This window comes from Marmota monax, unplaced genomic scaffold (assembly GCF_021218885.2).
Source record: "Marmota monax isolate L192 unplaced genomic scaffold, Marmota_monax_Labrador192_F-V1.1 WCK01_AAM20220418_F8-fsc00024, whole genome shotgun sequence".
Taxonomy (NCBI): Eukaryota; Metazoa; Chordata; class Mammalia; order Rodentia; family Sciuridae; genus Marmota; species Marmota monax.
In genome coordinates this window covers 36311658-36336104 of record NW_026695224.1, presented here as the reverse complement: position 1 = coordinate 36336104, position 24447 = coordinate 36311658, and the positions used below count along the sequence as shown (strand labels likewise).

The window sequence follows — 24447 nt, the reverse complement described above, 5'->3', positions numbered from 1 at the left end:
TGCTCTCCACTATGATGTGCTGCCTCACCACAGATCCAGAGTGTCGGGGCCAAGCAATCTTGGATAAAGTGCCACCACCTAGGGACCAAGCTTCGAGACTTTGGGGGACATTGCAGATCCAAAAGTAACAAAGGTGTGAGCAGCAGAGACAGCTGTGAGCCAAAGTAAATACTTCCTGCTCTAAGTTGTTTGTCTCAGGCAGTGTATCACAGTGCTGGAAAGCTGACTAGCACACAGAGTCGGTGTGGGAAAGTGGGGTCAGAGCCTCTGGAGGTGGTTTCCAGGAGGAACTTAAAAATTAAGAGAAGCATTCTAGAAAAAGCTTAGAATGCCATGATCTGAGAATAATGGGCAATTCTGGTTGGAGCACATTAGCCAGAATGCTGATAGGAATGTAGACATTAAAGACTGTGTTGAGGGGCTGGGGATGTGGCTCAAGCGGTAGCGCGCTCGCCTGGCATGCGTGCGGCCCAGGTTCGATCCTCAGCACCCCATACAAACAAAGATGTTGTGTCCGCCGAAAACTAAAAAATAAATATTAAAAAAAAAAAAAAGACTGTGTTGATGTAACCATAATTCTGAGAAGTTTTTTTTTTTTCCTTAAACAAACAAAAGTATTCCCTTCAATTCCCATGGAAAGATGTTTTTCTTCAAGTTACTTTCTCCTCCCCTGTCAACCTCTTCCCTACACTACCCCATCTCTTTCTCATGGTATTGTAAATTCTAAAGAAAGCCCTCTGCAAAGTCTTTCCTCACCTCAGCTCAAAAGGTAATTGTGGATCCAAAAAGAAAATGCAGACGCTGGCCCCAGGAGGTCGAGGTTCCCTTTAATGTGGTAAGGAGGCAACAGAGGTGAGCATGCTCTTAGAAGAGGGATTTTCTGCCCTTTGAACCACTGTGCCCTTATTCCCCCCTCTAAAAACTGCTCTCATAAGCCCCCAAAGATGGAGATCTGAGACCAAGCCGGCTTCGAGGCTGTTTCCTTCAGCAGTCTGTCTCCTGAGCTTTTGTGGAGCGTGACAAGGAGTGGAACCTTCCTTCCCAGTTACACTGATGAGGTTTCAGGTGAACAAGGACTGTTGGGAATTGGACCAGAGGCCACACGGATGACACTCTGGCAAAGAACTTGTCTACATTTTGTCCATGCCCTGAAGCTGTGTGAGGCTGCATTTAAAGGTGATGGACTAGTGTTATTTTTTAATTTTTATTTATTTATTTATTTTTTTGGTGGGGGAAATTTCAAGGCAGCACAGCATTCAAGCTACAGCATGGGCATTGTTGGCTGATTTTAGCCAGGGTTATCATGAGAATTGTGTGCAAAAAAACATAGCAGAAAGATTTGAAAAACTTGCAGTTTGGCCAGAAAAGAACCATGTGTAATTTGGGCCACCGAAGTTGTGATTGCTGAAGACTTAAGTTAAAACAAAGCCAAACCAGTCACGGTGGCGTAGACATGTGATCCAAGTGACTTGGATGGCTGAGGCAGGAGGATTGCAAGTTGGAGGAGAGTCTGGGCAACTTAGCAAGACCCTGTTTCAAGATAGAATAAGCTAGGAACGGTGATACACGCCTGTAATTCCCATGACTCAGGAGACTTAGTGAGGCCCTCAACAATTTCGTTAAGATCCTGTCTCAAAATTTAAAAAATAAATAAATGAAAAGGTTTGGGGATATGGCTCAGTGGTAAAGCACCCCTGTGTTCAATCCCCAGTACCCCTACCCTGAAAAAAAAAGCCCCAAAAAGGTAAAATTAAAAAGGAGGCTGGAGATGTAGCTTAGTGGTAGAGCACTCCTGGGTTAAATCCCATGTATCACAAAAATTCATTCATTAACATAAATAAATGCCAGGCTGGGCACAGTGGTGCACACCTATAATCCCAGCAACCTGAGAGGCTGAGCCAGGAATATTATAGGTTCAAAGCCAGCCTGGGCAGATTAGCAATACCCTGTCTCAAAACACAAAACAAACAAAAAAAGGACTAGTGATGTAGCTCAGTGGTAGAGCACCTCTGGGTTCGATTCCCAGTACTAGGGGAAAAAAAAGTTAAAGAAGCACACTTGTAATCCCAGCTACCTGGGAGGAGGCTGAGGCAGAAAGTCTGCAAGTTCAAGACCAGCTCAGCAACTCAGTGAGACCTGTCTCAAAATTTAAAAATAAGAAATGGTTGGGCTTGTATTTCAGTGGTAGCATGTAGGAGGGTCCTAAATTAATTCCCAGCACCAAAACAAACAAGTACTTTGCATTTGCATCCGAACAACAGGAAAGATATTTGAGAGCGCCTCAGGAATGGGCCAGTAAAGGAATAAACTCCTAGGAGAGCGTGCACTGCTTACACAGGGCCACACGGTCCAGGTGGGCCCTGCTGCTGTTTCAGCTGGTGGCAGATCTTGGCACCATCTTTGTGATGCTGGTTTTGCAGGAAGGCAGAATACAAGCATGGCTCCCTGGCCACCAGGAGGTAAGCAGCTCTGCCCTGCCACATGCTGCGCACCATGCTGCTGCTTCTCCACAGGCTCAGAGTGATGGGGCCGGACAGTGTGTGGCAGGGTTGGGACCCAAGCATGAAGCCCCAGGAGGGTAGGGTGTGAAGCTGCGAGAGAAGTTAGAGATGCCAGGAGCATGGCTCATCTACCAATGAAAACGCAGGCAGCAAGCAGAGCCAGCCCAAGAGAGTGGCCCTCTGGACTACAGATGGCAAAGCCCAAACCCTTTAGGACCTCACCCACCCCCACAGCATGCCCCAGGTCCAGACGTGCAGCTACAGGACTCAGTGTTTGCCTTGCTGGGTTTTGGTCTTTCTTTGGTCTGATCCCTCTGTGGTTTTCTCCTACTCCTCCTTTTCAGAATGGAAAGTTCACCCTGTACCACTGGTATACTGGACATATGTAACCAGGTCTGTTGTTTTTTTAAATAGGTGCTCACAGTAAAGGTTTGCCCGAGTCTCAGAAGAACTTTGGATGTGTACATGTGTTGCTAGGATTGAACCCAGGGGATCCTAAGCACTAGGCAATGTTCTGTCACTAAGCTATTTTATTTTGAGACATGGCCTCGCTTAGTTGCCTAGGTTGGCCTAGAACTTGCCATCGTCCAGTCTTCGCCTCCCAAATAGCAGGGATCACAGGCATGTGTGCCATACCTGCAGCATCTTGGACTTGTGAGGAATGCTGGGACTGTCGAGACCAGGGGATTCTTGGAGACCAACTGAATGCACTTTGCAGGGTGCGACGGGCACCTGTCTCTGGAGACCTGGGGTGGAGGTGGGTGGGGAGTCTGGCTCTAGGCGCCCCCCAGAGGCAAGGTGTTGAAGGTTTGGTTCCAGGCGGGTGATGCTGTCAATAGATGGTAGGAACTTCAGGAAGTGGGACTTCGCTGGGGGACCTGTTAGGACTCGCTCTCCTCTCAGTCTGCTCCCTGGCCACCAGGAGGTAAGCCGCTCTGCGCTGCCACATGCTGCTGCTTCTCCACAGGCCAAGCAGCCACTGACTGAAACCAGGACCCAGAATAAACTGCTCCTGCTTTTAAGTTGTCTGTCTCAGATATGTGTCACAGTTGTGGAAAGCTGGCTCACACACCCCCTGGGGATCGCAGAGACAGGCAGGGTGCTGTGCTCCACCTGGGAACCAAGGTGCCGTACCCCAGCCTGGACATCTTCCCAGGGAGGGGAAGCTGCCAGTTCTCACTCTTGAGGTGGAGACAAGAACGGGACAGAGGCCTGCACCCGACCATCTAGAGCCTCTGCCCTCCCTTCTCAGTGAGAAAACCTACCCCTTCCCCTCCCTGCTCCTCCAAGGAGTCCTGACAGGAAACACCCCCGCCAGGGTCTTGGAGGGAGCCTGGCCCCAAATGAACTACGGGGCCAGGAAGCCATGTGTATAAATATATAGGCTGTGTGTTTATTATACAAAGGCATCTGTGTATGTATATGTCCATGCACAGCTCAGGAGCACGGTGGGCAGCCGGGCCCAGCACTGGGAGCAGAGCCTCAGCCTGGAGCAGGCCGGAGCCAGGGTCCCTTCCCGGAGGCCTGGCCACCTTGGGCCATCACTGGAAGTCAAGAGTCCTGTTGCTGGGGACGTAGAGGGACTGAGTCTGGCGGCTGCGGCGCGGCGTGGCGTTGAGAACATCCACACTTTTGCGGCTGGAGCGCACGACGTGGGCCACGAAGCTGGTGCAGTCACTGCAGACGTCCTTCAGGGTGCAGCCGTGGGCGTAGATGTGGGGGAACTCCTCCTCCACACTTCGCCACTGAGGCCCCTGCAGGGATCTGGGGCGGGTGGGGACCCAGAGAGGACTGTCAGGCTGGGGAGCCAGCAGGGCTCACACATCCTGGGGGCCCCTGCAGTCCCCTAGGCTCTCCTGCTGCCTGCCCCTCCCCTTCACCACCACAAACCCACAGAGACTTGGGGAAGCCACATGCCTAGCAAAAAGCATCCCAGCAGGGCTCTGGACAGGAACTGGAGTTCTGGGTCCTGACCACCCCAGTTCAGTTTCCATCTCACCACTCTGCCTCCCCACCCCTCCAAAGCCATCTGAACTACACCTCCAGGGGGCGTCCTCACACAAGGTGAGGCCAACCCTGCTCCTGCTCCCAAGTTCCTGCAGAAGCCTGACCACCACAGACACCAGCACCCAGGCCAGGGAACACACTGGAAGACGTCTCGCCTTGGCGCCGTCGCGGTTTTGGCAGCGGGTGCCCTCTGAGGACTCTCAAAACCCAGTGTGTAGACAGGGATGTGTGCACACTTCTTAGAAGGCATCTTCATCTGCAACAGAGGGAGGCGTGGCAGGCCCCACAGGCACTCTGGCCTCACACCCAACAGGACCTCCTTCCTGTCACACCCCAACAGTGTCTTCTGCTCAATGAGAGAGGACTTCTTGGGAGTGGGAACTGTACCCCTTTATACCAGGAAGGGTGCAATGTGAGCCCTGGACACAACCGGTGTTCAACACTGGGGGGAGGAAGTTGGCACTGTCGAGGGTGGATCGTGAGGAGGGTGTGAAAACAGGTGGGCAGAGGCCCTCCTCAGCAGGCTTGTTTCCAAGCTGAGGCCAACGGACACGATTCTGAGCGACACTGTCTGTTCACCTGGGTGCAGACTGCATGTCACCATGCCACAAACGCAACAACAGATCTGGGGGAAGGCACTCCCAGGAAGGAGGCTTCAAGAGGGGCGACCTCCTCACATGGAATGCTCACTGCTTCCTAAAAAGCCTAGCAGGCTTGGGAAGTGTGGGGCAGGGTCTGCCTGGAGGAAGTGATGGCAAGGTGCCTGTGGGGCTGGAGCGCTGGTACACGCCCCATCCCAGCTGGGAGAGACCCTGCAGATCCTAGGAGGTCCTCACCTTCACGCTACAGGAAGTGCAGACGGCTCTGGAAGAGAACAGAGAGGCAGTGAAGAGGCCCAGGAAGGCACGACTGCCTCCAGGCCCCTGTGTCCCACCCCAGACCCTGCAACTACCCGTGCAGTCTGCCTGATGCCAGGTGGCTCTGGGCTTTCACGGTTCACTCCTGGCTCTTTCTCTCCTCCTCCTGGTCTCCCACCCAGGGCCCCTCAGCCCCTCAGTTTGCTCCTGGTGCATCTGGCTGTAGTCTTCATGCACCTTCCATACGGGGGTGTGCCAGACCCGCCTCACTGAGAAGCACCGTCTGAGCACAGGCCTCTCGCTGAGATGCTCCGTTTCCAGCATCATTGAACATGCTTCTAGTCCAGTGCCCAATGCTATACGGAAAGGTTTTCTCATAGAAGATTCAAACATCAGAGTTACAATTTACCCACCCACAGAGGTGATCTCTGTTAGCAATACAGCCTTCATCCTCCAAACTATTCTAGACAAACAACAAAACCTACATGATATTTTACAAATGGAAGTGAGGTACTGTGTAAGCTATTCTATAAAGATACACCAACATCTCTTCTCCATAGTGAGAGAAATCATCCAGACTCATTTTTTAGAACAATGGGCTATGTCCTCTGGAATGAATGTCCTACATTGATTTTTCCATCAACAAACCCCTGGGTTGGGGCTGCAGACTTGGCTCAGTATTGGAGCATTTGCCCTAGCATGTGCCAGCCCTTGGGTTCCATTCCTAGCACCATATTAAAAAATAATAACAGGGGCTGGGATTGTAGCTCAGTGGTAGAGCACATGCCTAGCATGTGTGAGGCACTGAGTTTGATATATATAAATAAAGGTCCATCAACAACTAAAAAAATATTTAAAAAAAATAATAATAACAGCCAGACACAGTGATGTACAGCTATAATTCCAGCAACTCGGGAGGCTGAGGTAGGAGCATCACAAGTTTGAGGCCAGCCTCATCAGCTTAGTGAGTCTCAAAGCAACTTAGCAAGACTCTGTCTCAAAATAAAAAATAAAAAGGGCTGGGGATGCGGTTTAGAGGTAAAGGGCCCCTGGGTGCAATCCCTAGTACCAAAAACTCAACAATACATTATCATTAATTTAAAAAAAATGTTTTAGTTGTTGATAGATCTTCATTTTATTTCTTTTTTATATGTGGTACTGAGAATCGAACCCAGTGCCCCACACATGCCAGGCAAGTACGCTACCGCTGAGCCCCAGCCCCAGCCCCAGCCCAGTTGTCAATAATTTTATTTTTTTATTTTTTGTTTGCCTGGCAATCTCTGATGGGATACCAAATCACTTTTTTTCTTGCGTATGTTTTGTTCCTTTTATTTATTTATTTATTTATTTATTTATGTTATGGCCCTGGTACTTGCGATCCTCCTGCCTCAGCCTCAGTTGCTGGGATCAGAGGTGTGCACCACGGCACTCGGCTATTCCCATTCTTCAGCTGTGTTCTGGGAAACAATGAAGATATTTGGAAGCAGTCTGGTCCTTTCAGGTCTTTCCATGATAACCTCTCAGGCCTGGAGAAATGCTGAACTCCAGTGACTTGCTCTACACCTGTGTGGCAAGACCCCCCTGCCTTTCCGCCCCATGCTCCAAAATCATGGCCCTCCAGCGGTAGCTAGTGGACACCGACGTGGCACTTGGCCCTGAGTGCCCATCACTTTCCTTTAAGTCTGCATGTGCCCCTGCCACGTGGTACTGGGAATTGAGCCTAGGAGGGCTCTACCATGGAGAGACATCTCCAGCCCTTTTCATTTTTATTTTTCATGGAGCCTTGCTAAGTCGCCCAGGCTGGCCTTGAACTTGCGATCCTCCTGCCTCAGCTTCCCCAGTCACTAGGATTACAGTATGTGCCACCCTGCCTGGCCGTTCCACTGAACCTTTAGGACACAGGGAAGCAGACATTTCTGTAAAGGGCAGGACAGTGAACATCTTAGATGTGGCTAAATGAGAAATGTAAGTGCGTGGCTGTGGGTGTGCTCCGACTAGCTTTACTCACAGAGCCAGCGGGGAGCAGATGGGCCCGGGGGCTGCTTGCCAGGGCCTGCCTTAGGATGGATTGTCCCTCGCTTCAGCCATCCCCTTCACCTCTCCTCCAGCGGCTCAAGGAGACTTCTCTGGGGGTTTCTGTGCGGCTGTGCCCTGAGAACTCCGCGGCCAGTCCTCCCTCCAGGCTCAGCCTTGCCTCCTGCCCCGAGGAGGTCCTGGCTCAGACCCCAGACCTAGATGCTTCCTGAGTGTTGCCAGTACCCTGAAAACCACCGCTTCCCATTCCGCCATCTTGTTCCAGCTGGAAGGGGCCTGTGACCCCATCTGGGTTGAAAGTCAGAGCCTCTTGGCTATTTAAGTTTAAAGTGATTTAAATAGAACTCAAAATTCCATTCCTCAGCCTACTTTTCCCCAAGACTACCATCTTCTGGTCATTAGCCATAGGGAGGAGCACGGAGGGAGGAGGAGAGACCCTCACATGTGGTCCTCCTGGCCTCGAGAAGCCAAGGAGATGCTGCTTCACACCTCTGTGCAGATCTCCAGGAAGGCTGGCGTTGCGACACCATGGGAAGGGTGCTACTGAGAAGAAAGGCCCACAGAGTTCCTAGGCAAACAGGAGGGTCCAGGGCCGACCCACCTGCCCACAGAGCCACCAGGAACAAGCAAGTCAAGGGCAGACTCCTGCCCAGAGGGCTCCTGTGTGTCTGGCTAAGAGCCCAGGCAGCTTCCCACAACACATGAAGGAAATCGGTGCCCAAGAGACAAGTCCCTCTTTCCACTGAAGCCCCTGCCTGCTCTGCCCAGGAAGCCCACTGTGGGAATCCAAGGGGGGAGGCTGAGTCCCACAGATCCACCCATAATAGATGCAAAGGAAAAATACCTCCTCAGTTGCACTGACCAATCTCAAGGACTCAACAGCCATGGCATGTGACAGAACATCCCACTATCATGTGGGTTGCCCACCGCAGGCCCACTCCCCTTCCTCCTTGTTAATTTGTAGCCAGGTGCACTGAAGGCTCACCTCTTGCAGAAGAGACAGGTGGGCGGCCAGGAGAAGAGTGGGAACTTGGCTCGGCAGCAGCAGCAGATCTGTGAGGGAAGGCACGCTGGGGTTCAGCTGTGTTCACGGCCCACCAAGGTCCTGCCCACACTGGCCTGCCCCTGACCTCCCATCAGGAGAGATCCCGCCTTCAGCTGTCCCCAGGCCCTACCTTCCCCCTCTTCAGGCTGCTGAAGAGCTCCTTGTCCTGGGCAAACTTCTCCATCTCGGCCTTCACCAGCACACGACGCACACCCACCACCTCCTCCACCGTCAGGGCCAGGCTCTCCACGGGGTGGTGGAACTCCTGCACAGAGGGTCCTGCTCACTCAGCCCAAGAGCTGGGCCCCGCCAGCTGCATCCCTTCCCTGGGGCCAAGCACTCTTGTGGCTTTCTGAAGTCAGACAGCTCCCGCCTTCTCTGAGGAGGCTTTGCTGCAGCAAGACTCCCCTGCTGGCTCTCCAGCTCTCTGTCCCCACCCTTGGCTGCCCGTGCTCCCCAGCTCCCCAGCTGCCTGAAAACACACACCCTGGGCCAATCAAGACCACCAGAGGACTGGCTGTGGTGCCCGCCCATCACCCCAGAGACTCGGGAGGCTGAGGCAGGAGGATGGCAAGTTCAAAGCCAGCCTCAACCAGAGAGAGGCACTAAGCAACTCAGCCCTCTCTCTAAATAAAATACAAAATAGGGCTGAGGATGTGACTCAGTGGTCGAGTGCCCCTGAATTCCATCCCAGGTACCCCCTCCCCCCAAAAGACTGCCAGAGTCCATTTCAAATCTTCCTCCCCTTGGAAGTCTCCAAACTGAGCTCTCTTTCCTCTCCACTGACCACGCAGTAGGTGCCCTGTCCATCCATCAAGGCACGGAGTAAGCCTGGTGCTACCTCCCAGTGCTCAGCCCGGAACTCGTTGTGGACCTCACTGAGCTTCACTCCTCTGTACATGGGGTGGATTTCAGCTCCTTTGAGGTAACATATATAAAGCCCATAGCCTGGTGCTGGCACACAGAGCTCAAAATGCCAGCGGTGTTCCCAGGGCCCAGCCTGTGAGTGCCAGAGACAGAGCTGGGAGGGCGTCAGGTCTGGGTCTTCAGCAGGCCGTCCGTGAGGGGCCTCGTGGCAGGGGAGAGGATCTGGACCCTGCTTTCTTGTCCACCTGGCCTAGAGCCTCTGGCTTTGGGTCCAGCTCTGTGCCATTGCCGTGGCCAGGAGTTCTGCTGTCAGGTCAGCCGTGGTGGCCTGCAGGCAGGGGGGCACCGTGTGCCACAGCTAGCCTGGCAGCCACCAGCTCTGATGTCGATAGTCAGACTTTCCAGAAGCACTTCCAGAATGTCAAAGCTGAATTTTAAAACATGTCTCTGATTCCTGGACCAAGAAGTGGTTCTCAGTTCTTCTCCCCTTGGGAACAGGCTGGATTTGGTGACTCACGTGCAGTGAATGGTGGAAGCGTGTCTGAGACCTGATTGTCAAATACACTGCAGCTTGCACCTGGCTCTCTCTTGGTCCACTTGCTTGGGGGACGCAGCCACCACGTGGTGACGATGTTCACGGCCCCCCAGGCTCTGAGTGGCATCCCAGACAGCCTTCAGTGACACTGCAGCCCCTGCTGACAACCCAACTACCAGCTTGGAAGACACAGCCAGGGCCCTGCTGGGCTGCTTCAGGATCTGACATTCAGAAGCTTTAAGGAATAACAAATATTGATTTTTTTTGAGGGGGGTGTACTAGGGACTGAAGCCAGGAGTGCTCTACCACTGAACTACATCCTAGCCCTTTTCTTAATTTTAATTTTTATTTTTTGGTGGGGATACCAGGGATGGAATTCAGGGGCACTGGACCACTGAGCCACATCCGCAGCCCTATTTTGTATTTTATTTAGAGACAGGGTCTCACTGAGTTGCTTAGTGCCTCGCCATTGCTGAAGATGGCTTTGAGCTCACGATCCTCCTGTCTCAGCCTCCCTAGTTGCTGGGATTACAGGTGTGCACTACTGTGCCTTTTTTTATTAAAAAAAATATATGTATATATGTATGTGGCATTGAAACCAGATATGCTTAACCACTGAGTCACATCCCCAGCTCTTTTTATGTTTTACTTTGAGGCAGGTCTTGCTAAGATGCTTATGGCCTCACTAAATGGCTGAGGCTGGCTGGCCTTGAATTTGTGACCCTCTTGTCTCAGCCTTCTGAGTTGATGGGATTACAGGTGTGTGCACCTCATCTAGGCTGGCCTTGAACTGCACTCCTCCTGCCTCACCTGGGATTACAGCAGTAGCCCTCACACCTGACAATAAATGTTAACTTTTTATACCTTCATTTTGCTTATTTGTTTTTCTGTGGTGCTGAGGATTGAACCTAGGGCCTCACATGTGCTAGGCAAGCAAGCGCTCTACCACTGAGCCACAACCCCAGCCCATAATTTTTTTTAAAATACTTATTTTTTTAGTTGTAGGCAGACAAACAATCTTTATTTCATTTTCTGTGGTACTGAGGATCAAACCCAGTGCCTTAAGTGTGCTAGACAAGTACTCTACCACTGAGCCACAACCCCAGCCCCTAAATGTTAATTTTTAAAAAGCCAAATGGGGATAACTGTTTGGGGAGTAGGGTACTAGAGACCGAACCCAGGGCCTGGCACATGCTAAGTCACGCCTACCCGTTTATTGATTGATTTGTTTGTTTATTTTAAAAAACTTTGGTACCAGGAATCGAACCCAACGCTCTTAGCCTCCCTAGTTGAGGGAATCACAACCCCAGCCCTTTTTACTTTTTATTTTGAGACAGGGTCTCACTAAGTTGCTAAGACGGGCTTTGACTTGCAATCCTCCTGCCTGAGCCTCCCATGGCTGGGGTTACGGGCATGTGCAGCTAGAGAAGGAATGTTAATGCAGGGACAGATAACTAACCCCGAGGGGCAAGGATCACCTTCCAGTTAAAATCAACAGCACTGCCTTCCTTTCACACAGAACACTTTTCAAAGCATTTCCACACCCATTCTCAGAGGGGGGTCTTGCTGCCAACCACACCTAGCACCCCTCCACCTGCCTGAGTGCCTCTGAAGCTCCGTTCATTCCTGTCACCTCGCTTGACAGAATCATATGTTGACAGGTCTGGGGGCGGGGCCTCAGCACAGGGGTAGGCAGAATCTCTGCAGCCCCCTGCATCAGACTTGGTCTCTGCTGATAGACCGAGAACCATGGAAATCTTGGCCAGGTTAGGGTCTCCTCTCTACCACAACGTCTCTCAGCATAGGTGTTACCCAGAAGGGCTCACAGGGCTCACAGCTGCCTCAACTCACACTTGACCCTTGGGGTCACAGTGCCAATGTGCCCAGCAGGGGGGCAGCAAAGACCAATCTCCCAGACAGCACCAGCAGTACAACCCCAGGCTTCAGGGACAAGGCCAGACCCAGCCAGACCCCAGGAATGGAGCCTGGGTCTCCCTAGCACCAGCTGGTGTTCAGACATCATAAAGATTCACCCAAGAGGTCCCCAAAGGACCGTCACTCACCAACCACAGGTGCCTGGCATCTGGTGCAGAAGCCTCAAGTCCGTCTGCTGAGCTCAGGCTGCTGAGCTGGGGGGAGCGGGGATCTGGCTGGGACTGGACGCTCACAGGACAGGAACCTGAAAGAACACAGGCCTGTGAGGGTCACCTGGCGGAGTGCTGGTTGGAGGGCTGAGGATGAAGGGGTGGTAGGTGCCTCTGTGGGCTAGGATGATCAAGTTGAGCCAAGTAGACAGCATGTCACCCAGGTGGGGACCTGTACCCCAGGGTCCATGCTCTTCAGAGCCCCATGACAAGCCAACATTAAGCACCCATGGTGCAGCAGGCAGTCTGAGCACTGACAGGCACACACAAGGAGGGTCCCCGGGCCACAAGTATGCTGCAGGCTCCAGGGCAGGAGGAAAAGGGACAGCTGGCCCAGGGAGAGACCTGGTCAGCACACGGTGTAGAAAGGCCTGGCCCAGCCTCCGACCCGGAAAGGCAATCATCAGGACCCATGGGTTGTCCCGAGAGTGGCCAGAAGGCTGCAGGGCTGCTCAGGGGACCATGCAGGCAACAAAGAGGCCTGGCCATCCCTGGGGGCTGACAACCTGCTACCGGACAGCTATCAGAAGAACTAACCCTGCATGGCCAGCAAGCACCATCCGATGCTCTGTGTACTCCAGCGGGAAAGGAACCGTGGAACGACCCACATGCCTGCGAGGGACTCCTGCTCCTGTCCACAGAGAGGACGGGGAGCTGGCTAGTGTCTGGCCAGGCAGCTTCCCTGTGTGGGTCAGCCGCCCTGAGATACAGTGAGGCTGGAGAATCGAGTTCTTGAGGAAATGTTTTATAGTAAATGAAAATGTCCTCAAGTGAGAAAGGGGGTGTCAGTGGGAGACTGAAGGTCTCATCGCAAGCAGCAGCTCCTGTACCCTCGGGAGCTGCCTGCTCAGGAGGGCACGGGACTGAGCTGCCCTGGGCAGATCTGAGGGGAAGGTCAGGCAGCAGGTGGGAGCAGCACTTGCCCTGGTCTCGGGTGCTGGGTTTCCAGGTGTGCACGCTGCCTGCTCGGGGCCGGGGTGGCTCCGTCCCTCCTGGGGGCTGTGTGGCTGGCTGCAGGCCAGAGGCCATTTCACTCCGGAGCTGGGCCAGGTCATGCTCCGAAAAAGAGCGGTCCCGTTTCAGCGCCACCTCCCCACAGGGAGACTCTTCTTCCTGCAGACACGTCAGATAGAGCCCTGCCCTGGCCACGATGCTCCCAGTGCCCTGCCCATCCCTGACCGAGGCACCGGACCCAGGGGTGCTACTAGGTCCACAGACACCCTAGACTGTCCTCTGCCCACTGCTGGGCTTCCCGTCTACTGGAAAGTTCATAGCAAGTGCCTTAAAAACCCAACCCTCCCCTGAGGTCTTTGGAAAGTCCCGGAGAGATGTACAGGGGAAAGCTGAGCCCACCAAGAGGACCACCACAGGAGTCATCTCCTGTCCTCTTGGGAAGGGGAGGGCTGTGATCAGAGGGCAGCCAGAGTGACAGCTTTTCTTATCAACCAGGGACCGATTAGCCTTCTGGCCCCAGATGATGGGTCACATCGATTCTCAGCCTTTTTTTGCTGTGGGAAGAAGTGGTCCAAGGCCACTGTCCCAGCATCCCAAAGATACTTCTGAGCTGCCAAGACAGGATAAGGGTCCTCAGCCCCCCTGCCACCACTGGCCAGTAGCCCTGGCAGTGGATGCCCCACCCAGCTGAGCACTGTGGCCCCCTCTGGTCCTCAGGAGTCTCTGTGGGCTCTGACCTCAGATGTGGTCATCTCCTCCATCTCAGCCAAGGTGGGTGCCTTGAGCAGGACTCGGGGACGCGAGCGCTGCACACTGCTCCCAGCATCGGGAACGGACAGGTTGATGCAGGAAGTGGACTTGACATCCCCAGAACAGGCGCTGAGGATACAGGGCAGAGAGCCGAACCCTGGGAGGCAGGAGGCCAGGCAGTGGGACGTGAGTGGGGAGGAGGCGCACAGGACACGTGCGGCCAGCCCTGGAGACAGGGTTTGGGAGCCTGAGGGTGGGTCAGCCACTAACGAATTGGACACCCAACCTGAGGGGCAGTGCAGGCTAGCTTCTCAGAGACAGAGTACAAGGACTGCAGATCGTCTCCACTCTTACCGGGAAGATCAGGTCTCAGACATCTGAATAAATGCCTGATTCTCCCAGACCCCAAAACTTCAGTTTTATCTTGTTTTCTGCCTGATCGCTGAAATGCATCATAGCCAAAAGTACAAAGTCAGGCCAGAACCCAGAGGACAGTCCGGGCGCCTGAACTTCACAAGGCCACACTACAAACGGCACGTCCTCTGCCCCGGAGCTCGTGGAGCCGACACCGACTCCTGATCTGTGGCGTGACCAGGGGAAGTGGGGGACTTCATCCAGGGCCACGCGGGGTCTCTTCTGCCACCACCCCTCCCCTTGCTCACCACGGGTGCCCCAGCGCTGGTCCCCCACGGGGCGCAGCCTCCGCTCCTGCTTGATTTCTTCCAGGATCTTCTCATGCAGGGTCCTCTGCTTCTGTGGCAACGGGCGCAGCCTTCTCTCAGAGACCTGCAAAGAGGACGAGGCACGAGGTAGGAGGGGCTTAGACAGTGACGGGGACGCTCAGGAGTGGGGAGATACTCAAGGTTCACAGAAGACATGGCGCTAACTCTTGGCTCTCCAGGAAGGAGTGCTACCCCAAAAGAGCTCTGCCTGCAACAGGCATGGGGTGAGGTGACCAGCACGATCCTTCTAGAAGGACGGAGGCCCGGGGCCCATGCCCAACCTTCCAGCCAGGAGACAGGGAGCAGCGCCCACCCCATGGTTCAGCAGAGGTATGCTCAGGTCCCCCTTGCAGGTGAGACACAGGACAGCACCAGGTTCTGGAACGCCCTGCAGGAGGCACAGCATTGGCACCTGCTTCAGCGGAGGCCGGGAGCGGATGAAGTCCAGGATAAGCTCATGTGCATCCTTCTTCACTCGTGGAGGGATGTCCCCATCGACCTGCCGCAAAGAAGCCCAAGCTCAGGCCAGGGCGAACCTGAGTTCGTAGGGGTTGTCTGCTGGTGACTGGGAGGGCTCACTCAGCCCCTGACCACAGCCTGGCCTTCATTTCTGACCTGCCTCTGATGGCATCGGCTCCCTGGGACCAAGCTGTCTCTGGGACTGATACACAGCAGGTAGTCAGCTACAACCTCCAGTACTCACACTCTAAGCCCAGCCATTTGATCTCTCTGTACCTGGGATTCTTCTAGAAAGGATCTAGTACCCACCTCAAAGGGTTGTCACAGGAATGAATGAACTTGTTCATTTAAAATTCTAAGAGTAGCTGGGTGCTGTGGTACATGTATGTAATTCCAGCAGCTAGGGAGGCTGAAGCAGGAGGATCACAAGTTCAAAGCCAGCCTTGCAACTCAGTGAGGCCCTAAGCAACTTAGCGGAACTCTCAAAATAAATAACTGAATGAATAAATAAATAAATAAATAAATGGTGCTGGGGATGTGGCTCAGCAGTAAAATTGATAATAATCATAAAATTCCAAGAGTGGCATCAGCCCATGCAAGGGCTGCTGGGTGCTCCTTAAGTGGAATAGCCCTGCAGCCTCAGTTCCAGGCTTCCCGGGCGATCCCCATACTCCCCATCTTCTTTGTCACGCTGTGTCCCCAACACAACATTGAGCTGTGGGGCTCGAGGGCCACACCTGCCTTATTCAGGACCTGGGTGCAGTAAGGGCTCAGTGCTCAGCCTAAGGTGCAGGGCCTCCAGCAGAGGCGGGCAGGAGCTCGGCGCTCACCATGACCTTGCGCAGCTGGTAGTTCCTGGCGCGGATGTCCTGCATCAGCATCTCGAAGGGGGTGAGCTGGAACTCGGTGGGCAGGGGGTTGAACTCTTGCTCCTGCACCTTCTTGAGTTTCACCCCATGGCGCAGCTCCCGCATGAGCTGGACCCACAGCCGGGCCTGCCCCAGAGACAGACAGGGCCCTCAGCCTGTGCAGCCTCCCGGCCCAGCCCTGGGGCGACTCTCCTGTCTTACCCAGTCTGTGTGTCCCAGGTTGTCCAGCTCCGCCGGCGGCTTCTCCACCTGAGGCTCATCCTCCCCCAGCTTCTGCAGCATCTGAGACCACACATCTGGTTAGTCCAGAGAAGGTGGGAGGTGGCAGACATGGGACCCGGGCTTCCTCACCACACGGCCACTGCTCACCAGCTGAAAGGGGGCCTGTGGAGTCCTGACCCCGGCTGTGGGGCTCAGGAAGATGTCTGGGAGAACCATGCTCTCCACCTCGGAACCATACAGGTACCTGTCCATCAGCTCTAGGGGGCTCCTCCTGGGCAGGGGCTGGTGAGAACCTAGTACCCATGTGGCACCTCCTCCGGTCTTACCCACATACCCCAGGGAGGTGTGGCAGGGGTGGGAGCCCCCATCTGTGAGGGGCTCCCCACTTTTGCCCAGACCTCAGTGCACACAACACCTCATCAGGGGCACCTTGGCCAGCGATGGCCCACGCATTCTCCTGAGACATTCACAGCTGCTTCTCCACCACGATCCCCACAGGAGGCCACATGGAACCCAGCGCCTCAGAACCTGCAGCTGGACCTCCCGCAACGTGGCACAGGTAGGTCCTCCAACTGTTTGAGCAGGTGGTGGTGGGTGCAGGCCAGTGTGGTTGCCAGCAGGTCCCGGGAGGGTCATTCCCAAACCAGGAAGAATGCCAACATCATGGCCTCAGGGACTGTCGGTGACTGTCGTGTGCTGAGAATTTGGGGAAGGCTGCTGGAGTACCTGCCTTGGTTGCCTGCATCCCAGTGGCAGCCTGACTGCTCTGACTCCCCTGTCCTGGAGCAGCATCTGCCCTTCAGCCCACAGCCACTCTTGACCCAGGCAGAACCGGTCACCCTGGCTGCACCCCAAACTACTTGCCAAATGGCTCTGAGACACTCGAGGAAGTACGGCCAGCTCAGAGAAGCACCAGGCACGCCATTCTAATAGCAGTCCCCATGTGGGACCTGGCCAGCCCCAGTGGCAAAGGGCAAGAGGGTGGCTCTCCCATCCTGAGCAGGCTGCTTCTCTCCAAAATGCCCGCCTAGACTAGCACAGCTGCACCCCACCGAGGGACCTGGTCTCTGTGCCCCCTACCACCAGTTCCCTGAACTTCAGGCCAATGGCTCGACATACAGAGCTGTGTGTTCCTGCTAAAACAGGAGCCTTGCTGTTTGGGCGAGAAACTGAGCAGCAAGACACAGACTAAGTTCAAAGAAGGATGAAAGCATCAGGACCACCAACTGTCTGTGGAGTTCGTGGGAGAAAACGCCTAAGATGTCAAGGAAGCGCTGGAGAGAAGGTGGGATGACCACAGGTACTGGGCACGGCTGGCGACCTCCCCATCTCGGCGTGTGAGAGCTGCAGGGGAGGCTGGCAGCTCAAGCCTTTTCTTAGGACCCATGGGTCAGTGAAGCTACCAAGAACCCCTCTGTATTAGAAGGAAAGAGCACCCAAAAAGGTGAGGGTGGAGTCAGGGACCATACCAGTTAACTCCCAAAGTACCTTCAATCACCTAAACAAAGGAGTGCAGCCAATCTCTGTGACCTCTGCAGGGACGGCTCTCTCCTCGGTGGAAAGCTGATGGGCCTAGGGTCCCTGCACTTAGGAGACTGCCAAACAACCCATCAGCTCCCTCTGAACAGCACAACTCCTCCAGGAGGCGCGGAGAGCAGACTGCACACCATCCCCGAGGTCCAGGGGGAATCAGGACACCCCAGAGGACAACTGTGGCTTGGGGGCCCAGGGAGACCAGCCCTGCCCTATACTGGCTCTGCAGCTCCCGGCAGGGATCCAGCCTCCCAGAATCTGCGTCTGCCCACCTGCAAAATGGGCCCAACCTTAGAGGGGTACCTGGAGAGCAAGGCCAGGCACAGCACACACCCACAGGTACCCCCACGGAACTGCCCACCCACCCCACCTGAAGGATCCGTGTGGTTCTGAGTGGTGGGAAGGGGCTGCCATTGGCATTGTCTTCAGAAGAAACTGGGACCTGGGGAGCAGGTGGGGGCAGCAAGCAGGACTCCCCCACAGAATCATGGCAGCTGGCTTAAGGCACCAGGAACGAGGCTCGGGCAGAGGCTAGGAGCCAGTTGCTGCTTCCCTAGGCCTTGGTTCCCTTCTCCGAAAACCTGGCCAGAATGTATGAGGCTTCAGCACACAGCCCAGAGCAGCTGGGGCATTCCCGCCCGAGGGGCAAGGTACCCACTAGTCACCCACCAGATCCCCTTCGGGTCTGGCCATCCGCGGGCCCCACCTTGAGCACTGTGTTCCCCAGCTCACCGCTCACCTCCTTGGCCTCCCGGACCCTGGCTAGGAAGGCCTGTAGCTCCAGCGTCTCCACAAAGAGTGCGCGACACACAGCCTGGTAGTGGGCCTGCGCGCCCCGAGGGTCGGTCAGGCGCGCAGCGCACAGCCGCATGGCCTGGGAGAAGGTGCGCAGGGCCCGGGGGCCACCGTCTGCAACCTCCTCCTCCTCCTCTGGACCCCCGTAGCCCTCGTCCGCTGCCCCACAGCCGCTGTCCTCGCAGTCGCTGTTGGCCATGAGGTCGATGAGCCGCTCCAGCTGTGGGCTGAGCTCGCGCTCCTCGCTCTCGTCCAGGCCCCAGTCCAGCGCGCGGTAGATGGCAAAGCCCAGCGACTGCACCATCTGCAGGACAAAGAGGGGTTGGCGGCAGGTGGCAGGGAACAGTGCAGGGCGCCCCAGAGCTGGGCAGGCTGCCAGCCCCTTCACAGGCAGGGAGAGGCTGGGGAGACGGACAGTGGCCAGGCCCAGTGACAGGCCAGGAGGGAGGAGCCAACGGCCACTAAGGGGAGACACCAGGTACGATCCGGTGAGGGGCATGACTGAAGGGACTGCCCGCGGCACACCACTTTGCAGAACAGCTTGGCCTCTCGCGATCCAACAGACCAGTGCTCAGCCGCTCTCTCCAGGTGCTGAACTGACAGGCCCAGAGCGTGGCCCCTGGAACGCTCTCCAGCTGAGAGTGGGACCGCATGGGGACACTCACAGGGAATGCTACCACACAGCAAAGAGGAACTGACACGCAGTCCCCTCACATGCTGATCCCAGGGACAGAATCGGCAGAGAGTCTCAGGACACACGTCCCTTCACAGGAGCTGAGCCTGATCAGATGCAGAGGGTCAGGGGCTCCCCACAGGCGTCCTCACTGGGGTGCCACTGAGAGGTGTGGACTTCCAGAGGTCCCACTGCAAGGTCTTCTGCTGCAGTGTGCCCTCGGAGGGAGAGTGGAGCCAGCCTTCCCTCCTCTGCCCTGTGCTCCCACCACGAAGTCCTGAGCCACACCGGCCCAAAGCCACAGGGCCAACTGCCCCGGTCAGAAACTCGGACACTGTGAGCCAAGGAGAACCTTTCCAGGTACTTGAGTCTCAGAGGCGGAAAGCTGGCTGACCCCAAGCCAGACATGATGAAGTCTGACCTGAAAAGTGATCGCACTGGAGTGGGTGGTGGGTGAAAGGAGGGGATCACCAGGCAGGTGGGTGGCACCCAGTGCCGTGGCGCTCGGTGAACCAGGGACCCGTGCCGTTCTGCCTGCTCTGGATGTGCTTGAGGCTCTCCGTGTTCTGCGCCTGTTGTTTGGTTTGGTTTGTGGCACTGGGTCTGAACCTCGGGCCTCCAGCATGCTAGGCCAGCCCTCCACCTCAGCTGCACCCCTGCCCACGGGAAGTGTTTGCCGTTCGTTGCTTTTTAAGCACATTTTTGAATTCGAGAGGCCTCTGGACTCAGCGCCTCTCGGCTGGCGTGGCAGGGAGCCCTGTTCCCCAGTCTGCCTTTAGGGGCCTGGGGACCAGAGGTCCTGTGGAGGGCAGCGGGTCCTGACACCGGTGCACTGGGCCTGCCCTGCCCTGCATCAGGTCCTTGCTCACCGTCTGGACGGCCATCTTAGGTGACGGCCGCCATTTTGAGAGAAAAGTTTTGCTTTCCTGCCCAAGGACCTTTCTGAGAAAGGCTCACCGCTCCCTCATACCAACCCTCATTAGGACCACCCAGCTCTGATTCCCGAGCCTCCCCCGTAAAAGTCCCAGAACCCAAGCCTGTTTGCCCTCCCCCACGGAGAGGGCCGTTATCCGTCAGCTCTGACAAGTGAACTCAGGGTGTCTCTCTGCCTGGCTCCCACTCTCATCCCTTGCTTACCCGCCTCTCCTCCCTTCACCCTGGCCCACGTGCTCCCTTGGAGGGCTGGGTGTGCTCCAAGCACTGTGACAGGCCACCAGCTCTGCTGAATGCAGTGGACAGCAGGGCCACCCCAGCCTCAGTCTCAAGGTGGCCCACACTCTCCCCTGAACGCATCACTTCTTCAGGGAGCCTCTGTCGGCGCCTTTGTCGACTCCTGCTGAAATTCTCTTCCATCAGGTAAGTGAAGAAACCATGGTCCCAAGTCTAGCTCCCCCTTCCCTCTGGAGACGACTCAGACCTTTCTCCAAAGACGACTCTTCTCTATGGCATCTCCTGGTGACCTGCACAGGACCTTCACAGGCACTGACTTTGCAGATATCTGGCCACCAGTGACCCTGGGTGGGTGGGGAGGACTGGCAAATGATCATCCCAGCTCCATGTTCAGAAGATGGCAAGAGTCCCATACTTGAGGCCAGCATCTGCCTCCTTCAGAAGAGTGAAGGAGGAGACTTCTGATCCCTGACTAGGCATGGCCATCACCCCCTGCCAGCCTGAAGCAGCCACAGAAGACCGGTGTTTAGCCAGGCTCGGTGCACATGCTTGAATCCCAGCAGCTAGGAGGCTTGAGGCAGGAGGATCACAAGTTCAAGGCCAGCCTCAGCCACGTAGTGAGACCCTGTCTCAAAATGAAAAAAACAAAATGGGCTGGGGGTGTGGCCAGTGGAGAAGTGCCCTTAGGTCAGATCTCCAGTGCCAAGGGGAAGAAAGAAAGATCATCACCTCTCACAGCCTTAAGACTAAGGGTGCAAAGTTTCTGGGGGGATAAGATAAAAATCTAGGATGAAAAAAGGTATATACTAAGTCTCAAAGGAACCGCCCAGGAGCCAGGAGAAGCAGGGACCAGAGCTGTGAGTCTTGAGCGATGCGCCCTTGGAGCATGCCCCGTGGAAGGAGGAAGCTCAGAGCTCCACCCTGGGCCACCTGCAGTCCTCTATAGCATTGCCCGGCCCAAGGCGGGACTTCTCATCTAGAGACAGCCCACTTTCTCCCCTGAATGGGTCTCTACTTCCTGAATAAACCTCTGTTTATTTAGGAAATCGTGCAAAAAATATAAATAAATAATGACACTCCTGCCAGGTGTGGTGGCCAAATTGATAATCCCAAACAGGAGGCTGAGGCAGGAGGCTCACAAGTTCAAGGCCAGCCTGGGCAACTTAGTTAGACCCCTGTCTCACAATGAAATGAAAAGCACGGGGTACAGCTCGGTGCTCGCACTCCCTAGCCTGCGCAGGTCCGGGCTCATCCCCAGCATACGACCTCCCTGTGATCTGCTGGGCATTGCTCTTAGTGCTAACGGACTTTCATGCTTTTCTTTTATGACATGGATCAAAAGGATGCATTTACGCAAAGACACTGTCCCAGTCGGAGCCTGGGCTGAGCCTGGTGTAACTCTTCTGCTTGGCTGTGGACAACCCACCGACACCATCTCTCATCTCGCAGTTTGGGGAGAGAGGCACAGAGAGGTCAGGTTGCCTGGGCACAGCTTGCAAAGAGCTGGGCCAAAGCTTGGCCAGGCCTGGGTCTGCTGTGTAGAGTCCTCAGCCTTGTCCCTCACAAGGAGGCCACTGCCTTCTCCGGGAACCGTCTGGGTCACTGCTTCAGGGCCTCTAGCTTCCTGTGTGCCCACCTCTGGGAGCCTGGGGGGCCAGGGCCTGCGCCATGCCGAGCAAGAACAGGGGCCAACCCAGTGCCAGGCGGAGGGCCAGCAGGCGTGCAGGGCGGCAGTGGGCCCAGGGTGGCCCCCTGGAGGCCACCTCAGCATGTCTGTGCTTTCTGCAGACGAGCATCAGGGACACAGCTCCAAGCCACACCCTAGACTCGAGAGCAACAGCCACAGCCACAAAACTCTAGCAGAGGGTCACACCTGACAGGTGCCAGCCCGAACCCGGCCCAGGCAGGCGGAGCCCGGGGTCACGGGGCTCCAGCAGGGCCTCGGTGCCCCTCCTGGGTGCCACGGTGACGGCGCAGGCAGGAGTGACAGTCCCCACGAATTCCCAGTGAGCCTTTCTGGCCTCTGGGTAGGTGCCAAGAATGAGCGAGGAGGTCGGAAGGGCATCTCACTCCTACTCCGTCTGCCTCGAGCTCCAGGCTGGGCCACTGTGTGGCTCTGACGGTCTTTCTCATGCAGACCACCCCACCCCATGGACAGGAGGACAGACTGAGGGCACAGGAGGAGAGCCCCTCTTCCTCCTGGCCTGAGCGAGTGCCACGCTGGGGAAAGTGCCACCTGCAGTCCAGTCTTGTCCTCTCTCTTGTCAGTGAGAGGTCTTCTGTGCCTCCAGTCACGGGAAACTCTCTGGAAGTCAAGAACGCTCCTTCCCACAAGGAGGTCTAGGCAGTCGGCCAGGCTCAGAACCTCTAGCCATGCCGGCATCCCAGCACTGGACAGGCTCAGCAGCCTGGGCGTGGTCAGAAGCCGCAGGGGTCCCGTGGCACCTCATGCAGCCCGAGTAGCCCCAGTCGAGAAGAGGTGCAGGCAGCTCCCCTACTGGGGCTACTCGCTCTCAAGTGAACCTGGGGCCTCTGAGAACAATGACCCTGACTGGACGACTCCCATACACCGTTGTTGTGAATACTTATAAATTCTTAGCTGTAGATGGACCCAATACCTTTATTTTAATGTGGTGCTGAGGATCAAACCCAGTGCCTCACACATGCTAGGCATGTGCTCCACCACTGAGCTATGGCCCTAGCTCCTCTTTATGAATCTTTTTAAGGCATCCTTTGGAAAGTTTTCAAGTAATAGACTACTTGGGGACTCTGCACAGCAGGGGCCAGCTGCCACCCAGGAGCACTGCACTTGGGAAAAAGAAACTATCCAGAATATTATGCAGTCATGAAAAGGGATGACTAACCACCCCAGGGCAATGCAGATGAGTCTTGGAAACCACACACAATTGTTTGAGGAATCTCTATGTAGGATAAGAACGGAGCTGGTAAATAAACTCGGCAATGTGCTACTTAAATGGCAGTATTCCAAGGTGAGGGACTATGTGAGGTGAGACACACTGCTAGTTTCTGGGTTCTCAACAACAGATGGTATATCCTCTTCTGGTCTGTGCCCACTTCCCCCTGAGTGTGCCACTGTGTTTACTATAAAACAGGTGTTATATTAGAGCAGTGGTCTAAAGACACAGAGAATAACCAAATCCAGGACGCGATCTCGGGGCAGGTGGGTGGAGGAGGAAGGGGGTTTGAGATGTGGGCTGGGTGGGAATTCCTTGGCTTGTGTCCTGGGCTGGTTTTCCTGTTTGCTCCTGAGACCCACACCCAGCCCCCAGCATTGTGCCTGTGAGGCCAACCAGGCAGAGGTCATCACCCACTTCCCTCTGGGTCAGTAGCAACTCCTCCCTTGCTCCTGCCCCAGAGCCCTTGACACCCTGCTGGGCCCTCGCCGCCTGTCTTCTGTGCACAGCTTCCTCCCAGGCCCCGCGAGGCCCTCTGGGTGCTGCACTGTCCTGCCTCGACGAACAACTACAGGACGTAATATGGTCATAGTTTCCATTTCACGACGCAGGTTCACTTTCACAGTATCAAGTCGCCTTTAAAACTGTTTTAAGTACCTGAGCTTCTGAGCTGGCTGGGGACACCATCGTGGTTGTGGGCTCTGCAAGAAAAGACAGCGAGTCAGGTTCCCTCAGCAACCCCAGGACCCAAGGACAGGCTGCTGCCCCTCCCACAGCTCACCATGACCCCAGGAGCCCACAGACAAGCGGCTCCCCAGCACCCCTGCAGCTGCGATGGCCACCCTGGGCCCCCAGCCCCATTTCCCTGTAGGAAAATACAGTAATCCCCCCATTCTCCAAAGGAACCCCAGAAAGTTCATTGCCAGCTGAGCCACCAGGTCACTTGCAAGGCCCTTTAGGAGCCAGCTCTGGGCAGGACACCTGGGTGCCAAGAGTGACTGTCCCTTTCTGCACTAGAGAAGGCAGACCCCAGTGCTCCCCAGTGACTGCTCAGAAGAGTGGTCAGCAGTGCTAGTGAGTGGGTCCAGGTGCTGGGGTCCAGGCCTGCTTGGAGACAGAGGAGAAAGGAGGGAGCAGCTCAGGTAGGTGGTGTCTGCAGGCAAGAAGCCGTGGTCTGAAGTGAGAAGCTGTGACGCTGGGAACTGAGGTGGCCGGCCTCCAAGTTACACTGTCAGAAGAGACTTGGGCTCAAAGGAGCCGACAGGCTTTGCCTAGTGGGAATGTCCACCTTGGACTGCGACTCCTGGATCTGAGGCCCACTACAAGCTCAATGTGAGACTGAGTGGCGCCAGGTAGTGAGTTGGCATTCTGCAGGTGCTCATCCATGTCTGCCGA

The 24447-nt window shown here is 55.5% G+C and overlaps 1 protein-coding gene across 5 annotated transcripts in view; it reads right to left on the bottom strand.

Moving 5' to 3' along the window:
- Positions 1-3872: 3872 nt before the first annotated feature.
- Spire2 (spire type actin nucleation factor 2) overlaps positions 3873-24447 on the bottom strand; it is a 28155-nt gene continuing 7580 nt past the window's right edge. The window contains exons 2-15 of one of the 5 annotated variants that reach the window (XM_058576035.1): positions 23710-23753; positions 18239-18598; positions 15946-16026; positions 15706-15870; positions 14730-14915; positions 14357-14480; positions 13682-13851; positions 12914-13103; positions 11910-12025; positions 8575-8709; positions 8385-8452; positions 5345-5372; positions 4649-4764; positions 3873-4265 (exon numbers count right to left, since the gene is read on the bottom strand). In XM_058576035.1, the coding sequence (XP_058432018.1) occupies positions 4043-4265; positions 4649-4764; positions 5345-5372; positions 8385-8452; positions 8575-8709; positions 11910-12025; positions 12914-13103; positions 13682-13851; positions 14357-14480; positions 14730-14915; positions 15706-15870; positions 15946-16026; positions 18239-18598; positions 23710-23753 (2006 nt within the window). In that variant the 3' untranslated portion in view covers positions 3873-4042. Of the gene's footprint in view, positions 4266-4648; positions 4765-5344; positions 5373-8384; positions 8453-8574; positions 8710-11909; positions 12026-12913; positions 13104-13681; positions 13852-14356; positions 14481-14729; positions 14916-15705; positions 15871-15945; positions 16041-18238; positions 18599-23709; positions 23754-24447 lie in introns of all 5 variants that reach the window. The other 4 variants (XM_046435313.1, XM_058576032.1, XM_058576033.1 and 1 more) reach the window with 4 other exon arrangements.